At 40.2% G+C, this 16582-nt stretch overlaps 1 protein-coding gene across 4 annotated transcripts in view; it reads left to right on the forward strand.

Moving 5' to 3' along the window:
• obscn (obscurin, cytoskeletal calmodulin and titin-interacting RhoGEF) overlaps positions 1-16582 on the forward strand; it is a 435173-nt gene that overhangs the window by 122134 nt on the left and 296457 nt on the right. For all 4 annotated transcript variants that reach the window (XM_033043588.1, XM_033043597.1, XM_033043606.1 and 1 more), the window contains exons 28-33: positions 481-747; positions 2371-2637; positions 5518-5784; positions 6855-7124; positions 10298-10564; positions 11312-11578. In XM_033043588.1, the coding sequence (XP_032899479.1) occupies positions 481-747; positions 2371-2637; positions 5518-5784; positions 6855-7124; positions 10298-10564; positions 11312-11578 (1605 nt within the window). The remainder of the gene's footprint in view (positions 1-480; positions 748-2370; positions 2638-5517; positions 5785-6854; positions 7125-10297; positions 10565-11311; positions 11579-16582) is intronic.

Genomic DNA, 16582 nt, shown 5'->3' on the forward strand with positions numbered 1-16582 from the left:
TTTTCCAAAATAAATTATCCCAATGTTCTTTCATAAAGTTGAGTTAATCCAGAACTCAGCTACAAATCATATTTTTTCAACATCACTATGTTTGCATATGTACATTGACTCAAAATCAGGGAACAACTTGATTTTAAAATTCCCATTTTCAAGATCCTCCATGGGCTTGGGACTTGTGGAGATTATTATATGTGTGATTTCCTTGAGTCTTATAACCCTTTGAGATCTCTTGAGTGCCCCTTTTCTAATCTCCTTATACCCCTTTTCTTTCACCCCATTATTAGCAGTAGTTACCTGTCCAGGCCTGAAGTTCTCCCATTCAACGCCTCTTCTAAAGATGTTAAACAATCCATCTCTCTAACCAAGCTTTTGGTCAAATCTCTATGTAAAGATGCACGTTGTGCCATTATCTTGTGAATCACTTACAAATTGAATAATTACAAGCTGTTTGCTATAATTACAAATTAACTAATTTTCCAGAGCCTCCATCAAAGGTAGTGAGAGAACTACAGAACATTACAGTGGAAGAGAAGAAGTCTATTACTTTGAGCTGTGAGTTCACACCTACTCCCAAGGTAGTCAGATGGTACAAAGACCTGAGCTTAATTGAATCTTCTGATCGATTCAAATTCATGCAAACTCAGAATGTGACAGAGCTTATGATTTCAAATCTCATCCCTGAAGATTCTGGTGAATATCGTTGCAAATCTAGTAATGCACAGACCACAGCCACACTCACAGTTGAAGGTAAGAATTTTCAACTTATGTTCATGAAATCAGAAAAACGACGACATACAACGCAGGTCACGCCGCTTCTGTGCGAAGAGAAAAATAATTAACAACTATACTATTACTAAAACTCTCATCTTGTCCTCTTCCAGTTTGCGTTGTTTTTAAATTTACCCTATATCGCTAGGATTTTTTCGCCACCTTACTCACCGTTCTCCTGTGCTCCAAGCGCACCAAGTTTTGTTCCGATCGGTAAAATATTACGAAACTTATTTGTCTGTTATTAGCTGGGACGGCGATGCCCCTTCCGGCACCTGTTGTCAAACAAGGCGCCGAGAATAAAGCTGAAGGGGGGGGGAGTGAGGGCTGTGTTTTGCAGGTGGGGGCTGGCTGTGTTTGTGGGCGGGGGAGGGCTGTGAGTGCGACAGGTGCTGGGTACGGGAGCCGCTGATTGAGTCCTGAGCCGGGTCCTGCAGCCAGTGAGTGTGGTCGGAGCCAGGGCCAGGAACCGGTGAGCCCACATACCCCCTTCCCAAACCCCCCCTCCCCCACACCCACAACCCCCCTCCCCCACGCCCCACACCCCCCTCCCCCACACCCCCCCTCCCCCACACCCCTCTCCCCCGCATCTCCGGCAAGGTAAGAAACTGAAAAAAAGTTTCCCCCGACCCCCTCCCCCTCCCTCCACATAAAACAAACGGGAGAACATTTACACAAACTTTTAACACACACTAAAATTTAAGACAAAAAAGACAAAAAAACAGACAGACTGTTGGCGGGGCTGCCAATTGTGCGGCTCCCCTGGTGGTGGGGTGAGGCTTAGTGTTGGAGCATTTGACTGCAGATCAAGATGTCGCTGTTCATATCCATTTGCCAGCTTTCTGTCGGCATGGGCAAGGTGGACAGAAGGACGTGTTTGTGTGCTGTGTAGCTCTATGACTAAGTAGAGGGCTAGGATTGATAGGATTTTTCTCAGAGCTGGATTAGACATAATGGGCTTAATGGTGAAGTTCTCTGTTTTAAGGAAGTATGGAAATTTGACTCCACGTTGGTTTCCAGTAGAGCAATCCCAATAACCATATTCTAATCTTCTGTTTGTCCCTGAAATTTCCCCTGTGTATTAATTCCTATTTGATTATTTATGAGTCATTTGCAGTAGCCACTTGGCCTGCACATCTTTGGGGTGAGGGAAAAAACTGAGTAAGAGGTAAACTCAAGGTAAGAGACAACACTCAAGGTCAGGATTAGAATTGAGTTCCTAGTGTTGAGTCTGCAGCACCAGTTGCTGTCCCGCCGTCCTGTCTATTTTGAGTCTCCCATATTTAAGGTGCACCATCATTGGCAATTGCATTTAAACTCTGGACTTTCCTCCTTAAATCTTTCCTCAATGCTATTTTTGTTCTTTGTTTTGTATGACATTTTTACCTTATCTAATTTTGCTTGGTCATGTTGCTGTGAAGCTTGGAACATTTCACCATTAAAGATATTGTCACTGTTCAGTCGGGATTGCTAGGACCCGGGCACTGAATCAACGTGAGGCTCTTGTGCCAGGAATTAAAGTATATGGCAGTGATTGGCAATTATATATATATATATATAAAGGTAAAAAGATAAACTAACTGTCTGTATTTATATTGGCAGCTTTGAAAATAGAAATAACAAAACATTTGGAAGATGTAGATACTGAGGAGGAAAGCAATCTTGTATATTCATGTGAGCTGTCCCATGATATTGATGAAGTACAGTGGTATCTAAATGATGCCCCCTTGCTCTCGAATAATTTCAATGAGATAAAGAAGAAAGGAAAGAGACACACATTAATTCTGAAAGGAGTAACGCTTGAAGACACAGGAACAGTTATGTTTAAAGTGAGAAATGTGACAGAAACAGCACAGCTGAATGTACGAGGTAAGCATTGTTATTGTTTGTACAGAATGAAAATGCTTAAGTGCATAAAGTTTGCCAATCATTCATATTGTAATTTTATTCAAATAGAAGTTAAAATTGATAAAGATGATAAAGGACCTTGGGGTTAATGAGCCTTTAGGAGGCAGTGACCATAACATGGTCAGGTTTCATCTACAATTGGAGAGGGAGAAGAGTAGATCGGAGGTGTCAGTGTTGCAGTTGAATAAAGGGGACTATGGGGCCATGAGGGAGGAGCTGGCCAAAGTTGACTGGAAAGATACACTAGCAGGGATGTCAGTGGAACAAAAATGGCAGGTGTTTCTAGGAATAATACAGAAGGTGCAGGATCAGTTCATTCCTAGGAGGAAGAAAGATTCCAAGGGGAGAAAGGGACGACCAGGGCTGACAAGGGACGTCAGGGACAGTATAAAAATTAAAGCGAAGAAGTACAACGTAGCAAAGATGAGCGAGAAGCAAGAGGATTGGGTAAAGTTTAAAGACCAACAGAAGATAACCAAAAAGACAATATGGGGAGAAAAGATGAGGTACGAAGGTAAGCTAGCCAAGAATATAAAGCAGGATAATAAAAATTTCTTTAGGTATGTGAAGAGGAAAAAAATTAGTTAAGACCAAAGTTGGACCCTTGAAGACTGAAAAAGGTGAATTTATTATGGGGAACAAGGAAATGGCAGATGAGTTGAACAGGTACTTTGGATCTGTCTTCACTAAGGAGGACACAAACAATCTTCCTGATATAGTAGTGGCCAGAGGATCTGGAGTGACAGAGGAACTGAAGGAAATCCACATTAGGCAGGAAATGGTGTTGGATAGACTGATGGGACTGACGGCTGATAAATCCCCAGGGCCTGATGGTCTGCATCCCAGGGTATTTAAGGAAGTGGCTCAAGAAATCGTGGATGCAATGGTGATAATTTTCCAATGTTCTATAGACTCGGGATCAGTTCCTGTGGATTGGAGGGTAGCTAATGTTATCCCATTTTTTAAGAAAGGCGGGAGAGAGAAAACGGAATTATAGACCAGTTAGTCTGACATTGGTGGTAGGGAAGATGCTGGAGTCAATTATAAAAGATAGCCGAACATTTGCATAGCAGTAACAGGTTCGGTCCGAGTCAGCATGGATTTACAAAAGGGAAATCATGCTTGACTAATCATCTGGAATTTTTTGAAGATGTGACTAGGAAAATGGACAAGGGAGAGCCAGTGGATGTAGTGTACATGGACCTTCAGAAAGCATTTGATAAGGTCCCACATAGGAGATTAGTGGGCAAAATGAGGGCACATGGTATTGGGGGTAGAGTGCTGACATGGATAGGGAAGTGGTTGGCAGACCGGAAACAAAGAGTAGGGATTAACGGGTCCCTTTCAGAATGGCAGGCAGTGACTAGTGGGGTACCGCAAGGCTCGGTGCTGGAACCGCAGCTATGTACAATATACATCAATGATTTGGATGAAGGGATTCAAAGGAACATTAGCAAATTTGCAGATGACACAAAGCTGGGTGGCAGTGTGAACTGTGAGGAGGATGCTATGAGAATGCAGGGTGACTTGGACAGGTGGGGGGAGTGGGCAGATGCATGGCAGATAAAGTTTAATGCAGATAAATGTGAGGTTATCCACTTTGGTAGCAAAAGCAGGAAGGTAGATTACTATCTAAATGGCATCAAGTTGGGAAAAGGGGAAGTCCAACGGGATCTGGGGGTCCTTGTACATCAGTATGAAAGTAAGCATGCAGGTACAGCAGGCAGTGAAGAAAGCGAATGGCATGTTGGCCTTTATAACAAGTGGAATCGAATATAGGAGCAAAGAGGTCCTTCTGCAGTTGTACAGAGCCCTAGTGAGACCACACCTGGAGTATTGTGTGCAGTTTTGGTCCTCTAATTTGAGGAAGGACATTCTTGCTATTGAGGGAGTGCAGCATAGGTTTACAAGGTTAATTCCCGGGATGGCGGGACTGTCATATGCTGAGAGAATGGAGCAGCTGGGCTTGTACACTCTGGAGTTTAGAAGGATGAGAGGGAATCTCATTGAAACATATAAGATTGTTAAGGGTTTGGACACGCTAGAGGCAGTAAACATGTTCCCGATGTTGGGGGTGTCCAGAACCAGGGGCCACAGTTTAAGAATAAGGAGTAAGCCATTTAGAATGGAGACGAGGAAACACTTTTTCTCACAGTGGTGAGTCTGTGGAATTCTCTGCCTCGGCAGTGGAGGCAGGTTCTCTGGATGCTTTCAACAGAGCTAGATAGGGCTCTTAAAAATAGCGGATTCAGGGGATATGGGGAGGAGGCAGGAACGGGCCATGATCACATTGAATGACGGTGCTGGCTTGAAGGGTCGAGTGGCCTACTCCTGCACCTATTGTCTATTGTCTAAAATTAAAGTAATTTAATGAGTTATGTTATTGGCGCTAGTGATCAAAAGGAGGAATTTAAATAGAATTATGGAATTGTAATGACACAGTAAGGAGGCAGTTTGGTTTTTTGGAATGGGGTACTGCCTTATAGTACTAGAGACCCGGGTTCAATCCTGACTACGGGTGATGTCTGTACAGAGTTTGTAGGTTCTCCTCTTGACCTGAATGGGTTTCTCCAGGATCTCTGGTTTACTCTTACACTCCAAAGTCGTACAGGGTTGTAGGTTAATTAGCTTGGTATAATTGTAAATTGTCCCTAGTGTGTGTAGGATAGCGTTGGTGTGCAGGGATCACTGGTCGGCACTGACTCCGTGGGCTGAAGGGCCTGGTTCTGCACTGTATCTCTAAACTAAACTAACCTGATTTCAAAAGTCGATTATGCAAGATGGATTTTTAACCCTTCCGGGAATTTTGAAAATAAATATTTTTTCTGTCTCTCAATGCAGAAAAGCCCGTGGTCTTCATGAAACCATTGGATGACATTAATGGGGAAGAGAGAGGAATGATTACACTGGAGTGTGAAGTATCTAACACTAAGGTCAATCCCATCTGGAAAAAAGATGACGTAGTTCTTGGTTCAAGTGACAAATATGAACTACTGCAGGCTGGAAAAACACTTTGTCTTATAGTACATGACTTGAATAAAAGTGACGCTGGAGTGTACACTTGTGACATAGGCAGTGATAAAGCTAGTGCTAAAGTCACCATACAAGGTATGTATTACCATTGGTTATTAATTGTAAACTGATAATTGGCTTTTTTGATCAATCTCCTTCGATAAAAAATATATATAATTGAAGCTAGTTCCAGTCTAATGGCTGCAGTTCTATACTCAGTAGTCCTGTGGGGCGAGTCTGGACTGTAGATGCAAAATGTCAATGACCTGACACTACTTATTAAAATGTACTTAAAGGTGGATGGCTACTTGGGAAAGGCATTCTCGGAAATGATCTTTTAAAAGGATTTATACTTACTCTGGCATAACATTCACAGTGACTGTCAGGTCTGCGGATACTTTTTTTTTTAACATAATAAGGCATTATTATTATCTTTAAGAGAAAAGCAAAATATGAGATAATGAGCTCTTCTTGTCTGCCATATTGGTTGCTCAGTAATGATGCAGCTCAATGTACAAGTATATGAAGTAGTAAGGGTACATCAAACACTATAATTTAAGAAAATACAGTGTATGAAGCTCATGGAATTAGAATTAAATCTGGTGTGCACATTGTTTCGCTAAAAATGTATAAATTAAAAGGTTGGTAAATTGGGCAATGGGGAGGTAGGGGAGCAAACAACATTCTTGATTGGTTTTACTCACTGCTTTTTTCCCCCATATTCTTTCTGGTAACAAAATCCCACAAACATATTGTTTCAGTTCCTTATTTTTTCTGATATTTTATGCAAACAAACTATCTGAGAGAACAAAATTCTGCATTGTCATGTGCCACTAATTAAAATAATGCCCCCATATTGTGCCTGTGGAAATCTGCAGAACTAAATTTCAATTATATTATAAAATGTATTGTTTGCTAACACCAATAGCATGATCACATATGTCTAATAAATATTTCTATCTCTATTTGCATTGTATTTGGCTTAGGAAAGAGCATTCTCTCTTGCACACCTGGAGCATTATTAAAATGTTCCAAAGTATTATCCAATAGGATTTTACTCTATCCCTTTTACCTAATATTTTTGATACCCATTGCCCAATGGAGCAATCAATAATAACATGTATGCTTCTCATTTTAAATATTCTAATTTTCTCACTTTGTTACAGAGCTAAACATTGGTATCACAAAACGGCTAAAGAGCTCAGAGATTAAAGAAGGAGAAAGTGGATCTTTTGAATGCATACTTTCTCATGAAAGTATTGATGAATATTACTGGACGGTAAATGGACTGTTAGTGAAAGGCAATGAACGATTTGAGACATTTAATATTGGTCGAAAATATTTACTTAGCATTAAGGACACCATTCTGCAGGATGCAGGCGAAGTTGTTTTCTATGTACGAAATCTCAAGTCAAAGGCTTCTTTGATGGTCAAAGGTATGATCTGAAATCATCACTATTTATATAATTAACATTTTGGTGACTATCTGAGCAAGCAGCAAGGTGGCACAACATATAGCACTATTGCCTAATGTTCCAGGAACCGGGGTTTTATCCTGACCATAGGAGTTCACTATATGGGGTTTGTATGTTTTCTGCCTGATTGCGTGGGATTCCTCAGGTGCTGCATTTTCCTCCCGTATTGCAAAAATGTTTTGATGGGCTAATTGGCTGCACTAAATTATTATTCCTAGTAAGTGGCAAAATAATCATGGGAAATTTGATGGGCATGAGAAAGAGAACAAGTCAATGGGCTGCAAGGAAATAAGGAGAGGGGGATTGGGCCCGGTGGGATTGCCTTGCTTTGACCCAATACTATTCTTCCATGTTGCAGTGAGTACTGGAAGTAAATAACCATTGAATAAACTTTATGTAGTTGATAAAACAACTGCAAATACCAGGTTTGTTAATACAAGAACTACAGTATAATATGAAATCCTAGATGCCTGAAGTTTTTGCATGTGAGATATATTCTTTTCACAGCTGGTCCAGGCTGGTTAGCAAGCTCTCAGATCTGGGTCTCTGCGCATCCCTCTGCAATTGGATCCTCATTCAAAGACCACAGACTGTTTGTATTGGTGGAAATGTGTCAGCCTCGATAACAATCAGCACGGGAGCACCTCAAGGCTGCGTGCTCAGCCCCCTGCTGTACTCACTTTATACTCATGATTGTGTAGCCGGTCATAGTGCGAACTCCATCATCAAGTTCGCTGACAACACCACTGTTGTGGAACGTATCACTGAAGTGGGACGAGTCAGAGTATAGAAGTGAGATCGACTGACTGACCAAATGGTGCCAGCACAATAACCTGGCCCTCAACACCAAGGCACTGATTGTGGACTTTGGAAGGGGTAGGATGGGGACCCACAGTCCCGTTTATATCAACGGGTCGATGGTGGAGAGGGTCAAGAACTTCAAACTCCTGGGTGTGCATATTTCTTAAGATCTCTCATGGTCTGAGAACACTGATGCAATTATTAAGAAAGCACATCAGCGACTCTATTTCCTGAGAAGATTACGGAGAGTCGGTATGTCAAGGAGGACTCTCGAACTTCTACAGGTGCACAGTAGAGAGCATGCTGACTGGTTGCATCGTGGCTTGGTTCGGCAACTTGAGCGCCCAGGAGCTGAAAAGACTACAAAAAGTAGTAAACACTGCCCAGTCCATCATCGGCTCTGACCTCCCTACCATCGAGGGGATCTATCACAGTTGCTGCCTCAAAAAGGCTGGCAGCATCATCAAGGACCCACACCATCCCGGCCACACACTCATCTCCCCCCTTCCTTCAGGTAGAAGGTACAGGAGCTTGAAGACTGCAACGTCCAGGTTCAGAAATAGCTACTTCCCCACAGCCATCAGGCTATTAAACTCAACTGAAACAAATCTCTGAACACTAATAGACCATGATCTGTTTATTTGCACTTTATCTGCTTATTAATTGATGTGTGTATATATTTATGTAATGGTGTATGGACACACTGGTATGATATGTTCTGTATTCGTGCCTACTATATTCCGTTGTGCTGATCCAAAGCAAGAATTTCATTGTCCTATCTGGGACAAATGACAATAAACTCTCTTGACTTGACGACTTAATATTAGCTGAGAATAGATATAATTTGGTAAAAATTAGCGAGAGAGAGAGAAATGAACAATTGTGTAGGAAAGAACTGCAGATGCTGGTTTAAATTGAAGGTAAACACAAACTGCTGGAGTAACTCAGCAAATCAAGCAGCATCTCTGAAGAGAAGGAATGGGTGACGTTTCGGGTCGAGACCCTTCTTCAGACAATGATTCTGAAATGTTCAGAAATGAACAATTGATCTTTTATTAAACTAAGTAGTCCAATTTCATTCATACTGTTCATATGGAGAAAAAATTGCACCACCATAATAAGTTAGCTTATTAGCTCCTTCAGAATGAAAGATTAGTGATAATATACTACAGGCTATTTTTGTGATATGATGCAGGGTTTTGACCTGAGCAACGATAATTCCTCCAGCAATTTGTTTTTTATTTTGGATTCCAGCATCTCTGGTTCCTCTTGTATCTATTTTTCTGACCACTCCATTGTTCACGTTATTATTTTCTATCTTTCCAGTTTTCCTAGACTACAAGATTTGCTTGTAGAGGGCTGGGAACAACCTTTTTATGAATAACCTTACTCACTTCTCAAGGGAAAGCCACTAAGAGACATTGTAAAAAACTCAGTCAAACCTCTTGCCATATCTTTGCAGAGGAATGTTAATTTCCTGGAGTAGGTTACAAACACATATAACTGTTAAAAAAAGGGCCCTATGTAAACATTTCAAAAGTAAGAATATTGATTTTTTATGTTTAAAAAAAACCCAACCGAAATCTAGGGCCCTATGTAAACATTTAAAAAACTAAGAATATTTGTATTTATTTATTTATTTTTATTTATTTATTTATTCCGAACAAGTAAAGACATTAAAGACATTAATAGTAACAAAATCGAAATTATCAAACAATTGGACATTACAATCAATATTTACAAAGCAATGAAAAGAACAAAAGCAAAGTTCCAATGTGTCTGTACAAGCTCGAAAAGGAGTGAGAAGAAGAATAACTTATTAAATCTCACCCCTTTTCCCCAACACTTCTACCATGTTTAAAAATCAATTAATTAATAATAATAATACTACCCTAGGCAATTTCCCATAATACCTACAGACATATATATACATACAACTATTATGCACATACAAACTTCATATCTGAAGTACCCAAACATAAGTAAACAATAGTAAAGCAATAGATAAACATTAACCCCCACTTGTCAACCATCCCCTCCATCCCTGTACCCCTTGAAAATTATTTTTTTATATATCATTTTACAATGATTCATGTTTGTGCATTGCTTTAATTCCCCGTTCAATTTATTCCACACTCCTACTCCACAAACCGAAATACAAAAGGTTTTTCTAGTCGTACGGACTTTTTGTTTCTTAAAGTTAAATATTCCTCTTAAATTGTAACCCCCCACACGCTCGTTAAATAATTTTTGAATGTTTCCAGGTAAATTTTTATTTTTGGCCCTAAACATTATCTGAGCTGTTGATAACAATATTGATTTTTATGTTTCAGAAAAAACAACAGAAATCATAAAGAAACTTGAGGACAAGGTGGCAATAGCAGGTGAAGAGATTGTACTGTCCTGTGAATCGTCAAAGCCTGATTCTTCATTGAAGTGGTTTAAGGATGGCAAAGTAATTAGAAAGAGCACTAAGTATGAAGTATCTCAGCATGGAATTGTAAACCAATTGACAATCCGTCAAGCCACTACAAAAGATTCTGGAGAATACGAATGCAGAGCAGAGAATTCTAAAACTAAAGCTACTGTCACTGTAAAAGGTAAAAAAAAAAAAATCGTTTTTAGATTCATATACTTTATTTCTTATTAATATCTGTTTGTATGTGGTTAGGATATTACAAATTATCATTCAGTCAAGAATCACCATTCATTAAACATAGAACATAGAATAGTACAGCACAGGAACTGATTTTGAATAACATGCCATTGTAAACATTTATGTCTGTTCGCTATTTGGAAGTATGCATTATAAGGTGTCTCATTTTTAATCTTGTCTAATTGATTAAAATCATGTTGTTATATAGCACCTCGATTCGGATGGTAATTTGCATTTGAATTTTTTCAAACACATTGACAGGATTTCAATTGTTTGTTAAAATAAGGTTTAAAATTCTAGGTGAGATATTTCCATATTATTATTCACCTTTGCCCATGTTTTTGCCCAATTGGTTACACGGTTGTTTTGCTAATAAGTAGGGAGTTGCCAGCTTGCTTGCTCATAAAGAACCAAGGGAAAGGTTTTGAATATTATTAAGATTATAGAATTGAGGAAGCCGCAGTGCAGGCATCAGGTTTTATCAACATCTACCAAAAGTGGCAATGGGCCTGTTTTTTAAGATGTATAGGCCATGCTTTCACTATTTTCAAAAATGTACTCGACATCATCGTATCTCCCAGCTAGGAGTGCAGAATTACCCTGTATCATTTTAGTACTTAACCTATATTTATCTATGTAATTTTAAGCCTTTTTATTTGTGAATATGTTTGTATTTTTACATCTTATCCAGAACTAGTAAATCGATTTACCAAAGAATTACATGACATTAAAACTGAAGAGAATGGATTCGTAATTTTTGAGTGTGAAACTGAGCAGCCAGCAGACAAGACTGTCTGGAGAAAAGGAATGGCAGAAATAAAGCCAAGCAAGAAGTATGAGATGAAACGGGAAGGCAGTTTACTAAGCCTTAAAATTAATCAGCTTGAGAAAAATGATAGTGACCACTACACGTGTGACATTGGTAACGCACAGTCAAGAGCTCTGCTGTCGGTTGCAGGTCTGGACCATTTGTGTTCCATAAATTGTTTTATCGTGTTTACATTACTAATTAGTATAGAAACTTTTAACAATTTTCATGTGCCAACACCCATTATTCATGATCCAGTAATATTACATAATGAGTATAGAAGTTTAATTTATTTTTTATGTCCACCTCAAGAAATAGTTTCATTGGCCCCAATATAATACTCGGTTTTAATTTATTGTTTTGAAATTATATAAAACATAATCATTCAAGGGAGGAAAATATACTGTTATTAATTAACAGTTAAAGAAAATGCTTAATTATCTTCCATTTTTACCAGTGGTTATTAACTGATATTACCTTTATTTCATGTATTGGTATATGGTATATTTATGACCAAGATTTATTTGGTTGACTATGTTTAGCAGCATAGAGTCATACAGTATGGAAACAGGTCCTTGGGCCCAACTTGCCCACGTCGACCTACATGCTCCATTTACACTAGTCCCTGCCTGCATTTGGCCCATATCCTTCGAAACCTATCCAATCCATATACCTGTCCAAGTATCTTTTAAATGCTGTGATAGTACCTGCCTCAACTATCCCTTCTGACAGCTGTTTCAATACAGCCACCACCATTTATGTAAAAAAAAAAAATGGCCCCTCGGGTTCCTATTAAATCTTTCCTCCCACACCTTTAACCTATGTTCTCTGGTTCTTGATTCCCCTATTATGGGTAAAAGACTGTGCATTTACGCTATCTAATCCTCTCATGATCTTATACACCTCTATAAGATTACCCCTTATCCTCCTGTTCCAAGGAATAAAGTCCTAACCTGCTCAACCTCTCCCTGTAACTCAGGCCCTTGTTCCGGCAACATCCCCGTAAATATTTTCTGCACACTTTCCAGTTTAAAAATATATTTTCTATAACCGGTTGACAAAAATGGATCACAATGCTTCAAATTGCCTCACCAACGTCCTGTACAACTGTAACATAGCATCCCGACTACTATAGTCAACAACCTGACTGATGATGGCCAATGTGCTGACAGTCTTCTTGACCACCCTGTCCACCTACGTGTGATGCCACTTTCAAGGAACTATGTACCTGTACTCCGTGATCCCTCCACTCTGCAACACTCCCCAGAGCCCTGCCATTCACTGTGAAGGTCCTGCCCGGATTTGACTTTCCAAAATGCCCTCTACATATTGCCCAAGGAAGCTTTCCTGAACACATTTCACAAATTCCACCTCATCCAAGTTTCTTCGATCAAATTCTGTTCAGCAAATTTAGAAAAGCTTAACATTTTTGAAAATATTTGCAACGAGATAGATAATTATTTCTTAATGCAATTAATTCATCTTTTTGAGTGTTTAGGAATAGAAGGGAATCTTGAATTTACTGAAATATTTACTGGAACACCGTATCAAACTTAAGAACTTTTGAGACTAATGAACCTATTTTGCAATTTCAACCACCTAAAGTTGACTTTGTTAATATTTGTCATTAGATTATACACTTTTACTGAATAAAGAGTCACAGCTAGGGTAGATAGCATATTTTCCAATGGTAGGGGTATCAAAAACAAGAGGGTATAGGTTCAAGGTGAGTGGAGTTATGAAGGGAATTTGAGGGGAAAGTTTTATTTTTCAGAATGTGGTTAATATGTGAAATCATTCCCAAATGACATGGTGAATCAGATACAACAATATGTTTTAAATATATGTAGACATGCAGTTGAATAGGCATGTAAAGATATGGACCTAGTGCAGAGAAATGCAATTAGTCTAGATGGGTAAAAAAGTTAGCTTGGACCGAAGGGTCAGTTTCTGTGCTGTACAATCCTATGGTTCAAAATATAGTATACTTACTATGTTAACATCACGTTAACATTTTTGACAGTTCCTGTGTAAATGGCAAATGCTTTTGGTCAGTGAAAAATCTAATTATCTTTGTCTTGCCTGAGTATGAATTTGTTCTAATCATAACTTTCATTGTATGGGATAAAAAGCACAAATTTCCAAATCCCAGGGCTAATTTTCTTAAATCTATTCCCTGCCTTTTGCTGGCAATGGTTGGTGGTCATCGCATCGTGCAAATCAGAATCCTAAGGCATAAATGAATCTCACACAGAGCAAGCCTCAAACACAATCTTGACCTTAAAGGAATTCTTGAAAGGTGCTGAAAAAGGACTTTTAGATAATAACCTCAACTATCCCAACCCATTCCCCAATTTCTTATCAATATTCCCACCTATCACCCAACGAATAAGTGTAGATCGTGGGTAGCTTATGCGTTTATGCAATTTGGGCATCTAGCTGACACTTTTTTTAACCTCCTGATTCATCTGACCACTCTTGTACACATCCATCTAGAATATGTCTTCAATGAATAGTTTTTTAATATAAGCTCAAGAAGGTTAAAAGGAATGATTTTATTTCTCCATCACGCGTCTAAATAGAGTGGATGTGGAAAATAAAATCATTTTGGGATACATGTTGCCTGATCATTATTGACATCAGCTGGTTGTTGGTTATTCTAGTCGTGTTTCTGCCCAGCCAGCTAGCTGTGAGAAGACTTTATAAGCTGCATACAAATTAGGGGCCGATGTAATAATAGGTTACTAATCTGATTCTAAAATTGAGCAAAGATGAAAGTTTTGCCTCCAGAGAATAAAGGATGCACTATAAACAACAGGATTATGGGTATCTGGTTACTATAGTACTTTTTGAATTACCACAGGTGTTTTCTCTTTGAAATTTGCATTTTCTGTACCATTATATTATTTAAAGGCTGTCAATGTGCATGTTGCTTATGATAGAACACATTCTTGGCACTTTAATTTAATTGCATGAACAACAGCCTCAACAGGCTATTGACTGACATTAACTAAGCATGTGAAGAGACAAAGGAATGGGAAGGCCACTTGAACATAACCTTCTCCACCATGCAGTTGCAGTGTCGCAGTGATTCCTTGATCTGTCTGAGAAGTACACGAAGAGGCTCTTCAGTCAAACTGAAATAGCGTACCTAGACAGCTTTCTACTGCAAGCTGGTCTAGTTGTTCATTTTGTCTCTGAAAATCCTAACTCTTAACTTGGTTGCCTTAAATTGATTTCACGACACTACATTAATATTTACAGAATCTCTCAATTGGTTGTTCGGAAATATTTCAAGCAAGCAGCCTATGCTTCTTTTTTTATCAGAACCAAAAGGTGCAAATTAGTAAAATAGAAATCAGCAGTCAATATGAGAGAGCTCTGATTAGTTGCTAGGTTCTGTTAGAAACATAGAAAATAGGTGCAGGAGTAGGCCATTCGGCCCTTCGAGCCTGCACCGCCATTCAATATGATCATGGCTGATCATCCGATCATCCAAACAGAACCATCAGTTCTGTCATATCTGCTGCTAGTTACTGATGATTGCCTTAGATTTATTCATCCTGCACATTATTATTTATCCACAATTCAATAGACAATTCCACTTCTTCTTCTTTTCGTGTCTTTGAAGCTGGTTGACTATATGACAGTTTCCCATTCCTTTACACAGTCCTTTGCGTTTTTATTGAACACTGCAAGATCCTTTGAGCTGCACTGGTTGGGTAGTAGGGGGCAGACAAGGCAGTGCTGCATTGTATGGTCCTCTTCTCCACATTCACAGGTGGTTTGGCCAGTTTCATAGCCCCATCTGGCCATGGCAGCTTTTGATCGCCCTGTTCCTGTTCTCAGGCGGTTGAGCGTCTTCCACTGGACCCATGGTGCTTCTGAGCCCGGAGGGAGGGCTTCAGAAGGAGGGATACCCATGTCAGTAGGAGGGGGGTCGTCCTCAAGCCTTTTTGTCCATAGTTGGAGTCTGGTTTCTTCCCGTGATGTTATTAGGGGCTGGACATGGCTGAGAAAGCTTCTCCTGGACTTCAGCCGTTGGGCCGGGGGTACACGTCCATAGAGGAGGTGGCGTTCATCACTGGTGGCCTTGGTCATTTCTACTCGGCTGGCGACTTCCCGTCTCACATCAGCAGGGGCAATGCCAGCGAGGAGGTGCAGGTTGTTTATGTTGGTGGGCTTCAAGCAGCCAGTGATTGAGCGGCAGGTGTTATTCAACGCCTGGTCTAATTTCTTGGCATGGGATGATCTCTCCCAAACAGGACACGCATACTCCGCAGAGGAGTAGCACAGGGCCAGAGCAGTAGATCTTAATGTGTGTGCTGTGGCTCCCCATTTGGAGTTGGTCAGCTTCCGGAGGATGTTATTTCGGGAGTTAACTTTCATTTTGGTGTTTTTGACGTGTTCCTTATAGGAGAGAGTGCGATCCAGTGTTACACCGAGGTAGACAGGGTTGGTGCAGTGCCCAAGAGGTGTTCCAGACCATGTGATGTTAAGGGGTCTGTTTGCTTCCCGGTTCCTGAGATGGAACGAGCAGGCTTGGGTCTTCGCAGGGTTTGCGTGTAGGTGGTTGCGCTCGTAGTAGAGGTGTAGCTCATCTAGGGCTGAGGTGAGATTCGCTTCTACAGCTTCAAACGTACTCTCTTGGGATGTTACACAGAGGTCGTCGGCGTAGATGAACCGCTCAGTGTTCTGGTCCATTGGCTGGTCATTGGTGTAGATGTTATATAGTAGTGGAGCCAGCACACTACCTTGAGGCAAGCCATTCCGTTGTCGTCGCCAGCGACTTTGCTTGTTGTTAAGGACAACATAGAAGCGCCTATCTTTCAGGAGGGCTCCGATGAGGTCCGTGAGTGCCAGGTCTTTGGTATTCTCCAAGATCTTTTTTAGGAGGAGGCGGTGGTTCACAGTGTCATACGCGGCAGACAGATCAACAAAGACGGCTCCTGTCACCAATCCTTTCTGGAACCCGTTTGAAGACGGGTTCCAGAAAGGACAATTCCACTAATTAATGAATACAAGTATTCTTTTAGTGGGAAAAGGACTGCTGCTTCTTGTATATTTTTTGATACTCTGGAAGCCAGAAATATATGAGACTTTGGGTGCTGTGGTTAGGTCTGAGGTTCCATTTAGTATAACCACAATAATTGT

The sequence above is a fragment of the Amblyraja radiata genome, chromosome 2 (genome assembly GCF_010909765.2).
Source record: "Amblyraja radiata isolate CabotCenter1 chromosome 2, sAmbRad1.1.pri, whole genome shotgun sequence".
In the NCBI taxonomy this organism is placed as follows: domain Eukaryota; kingdom Metazoa; phylum Chordata; class Chondrichthyes; order Rajiformes; family Rajidae; genus Amblyraja; species Amblyraja radiata.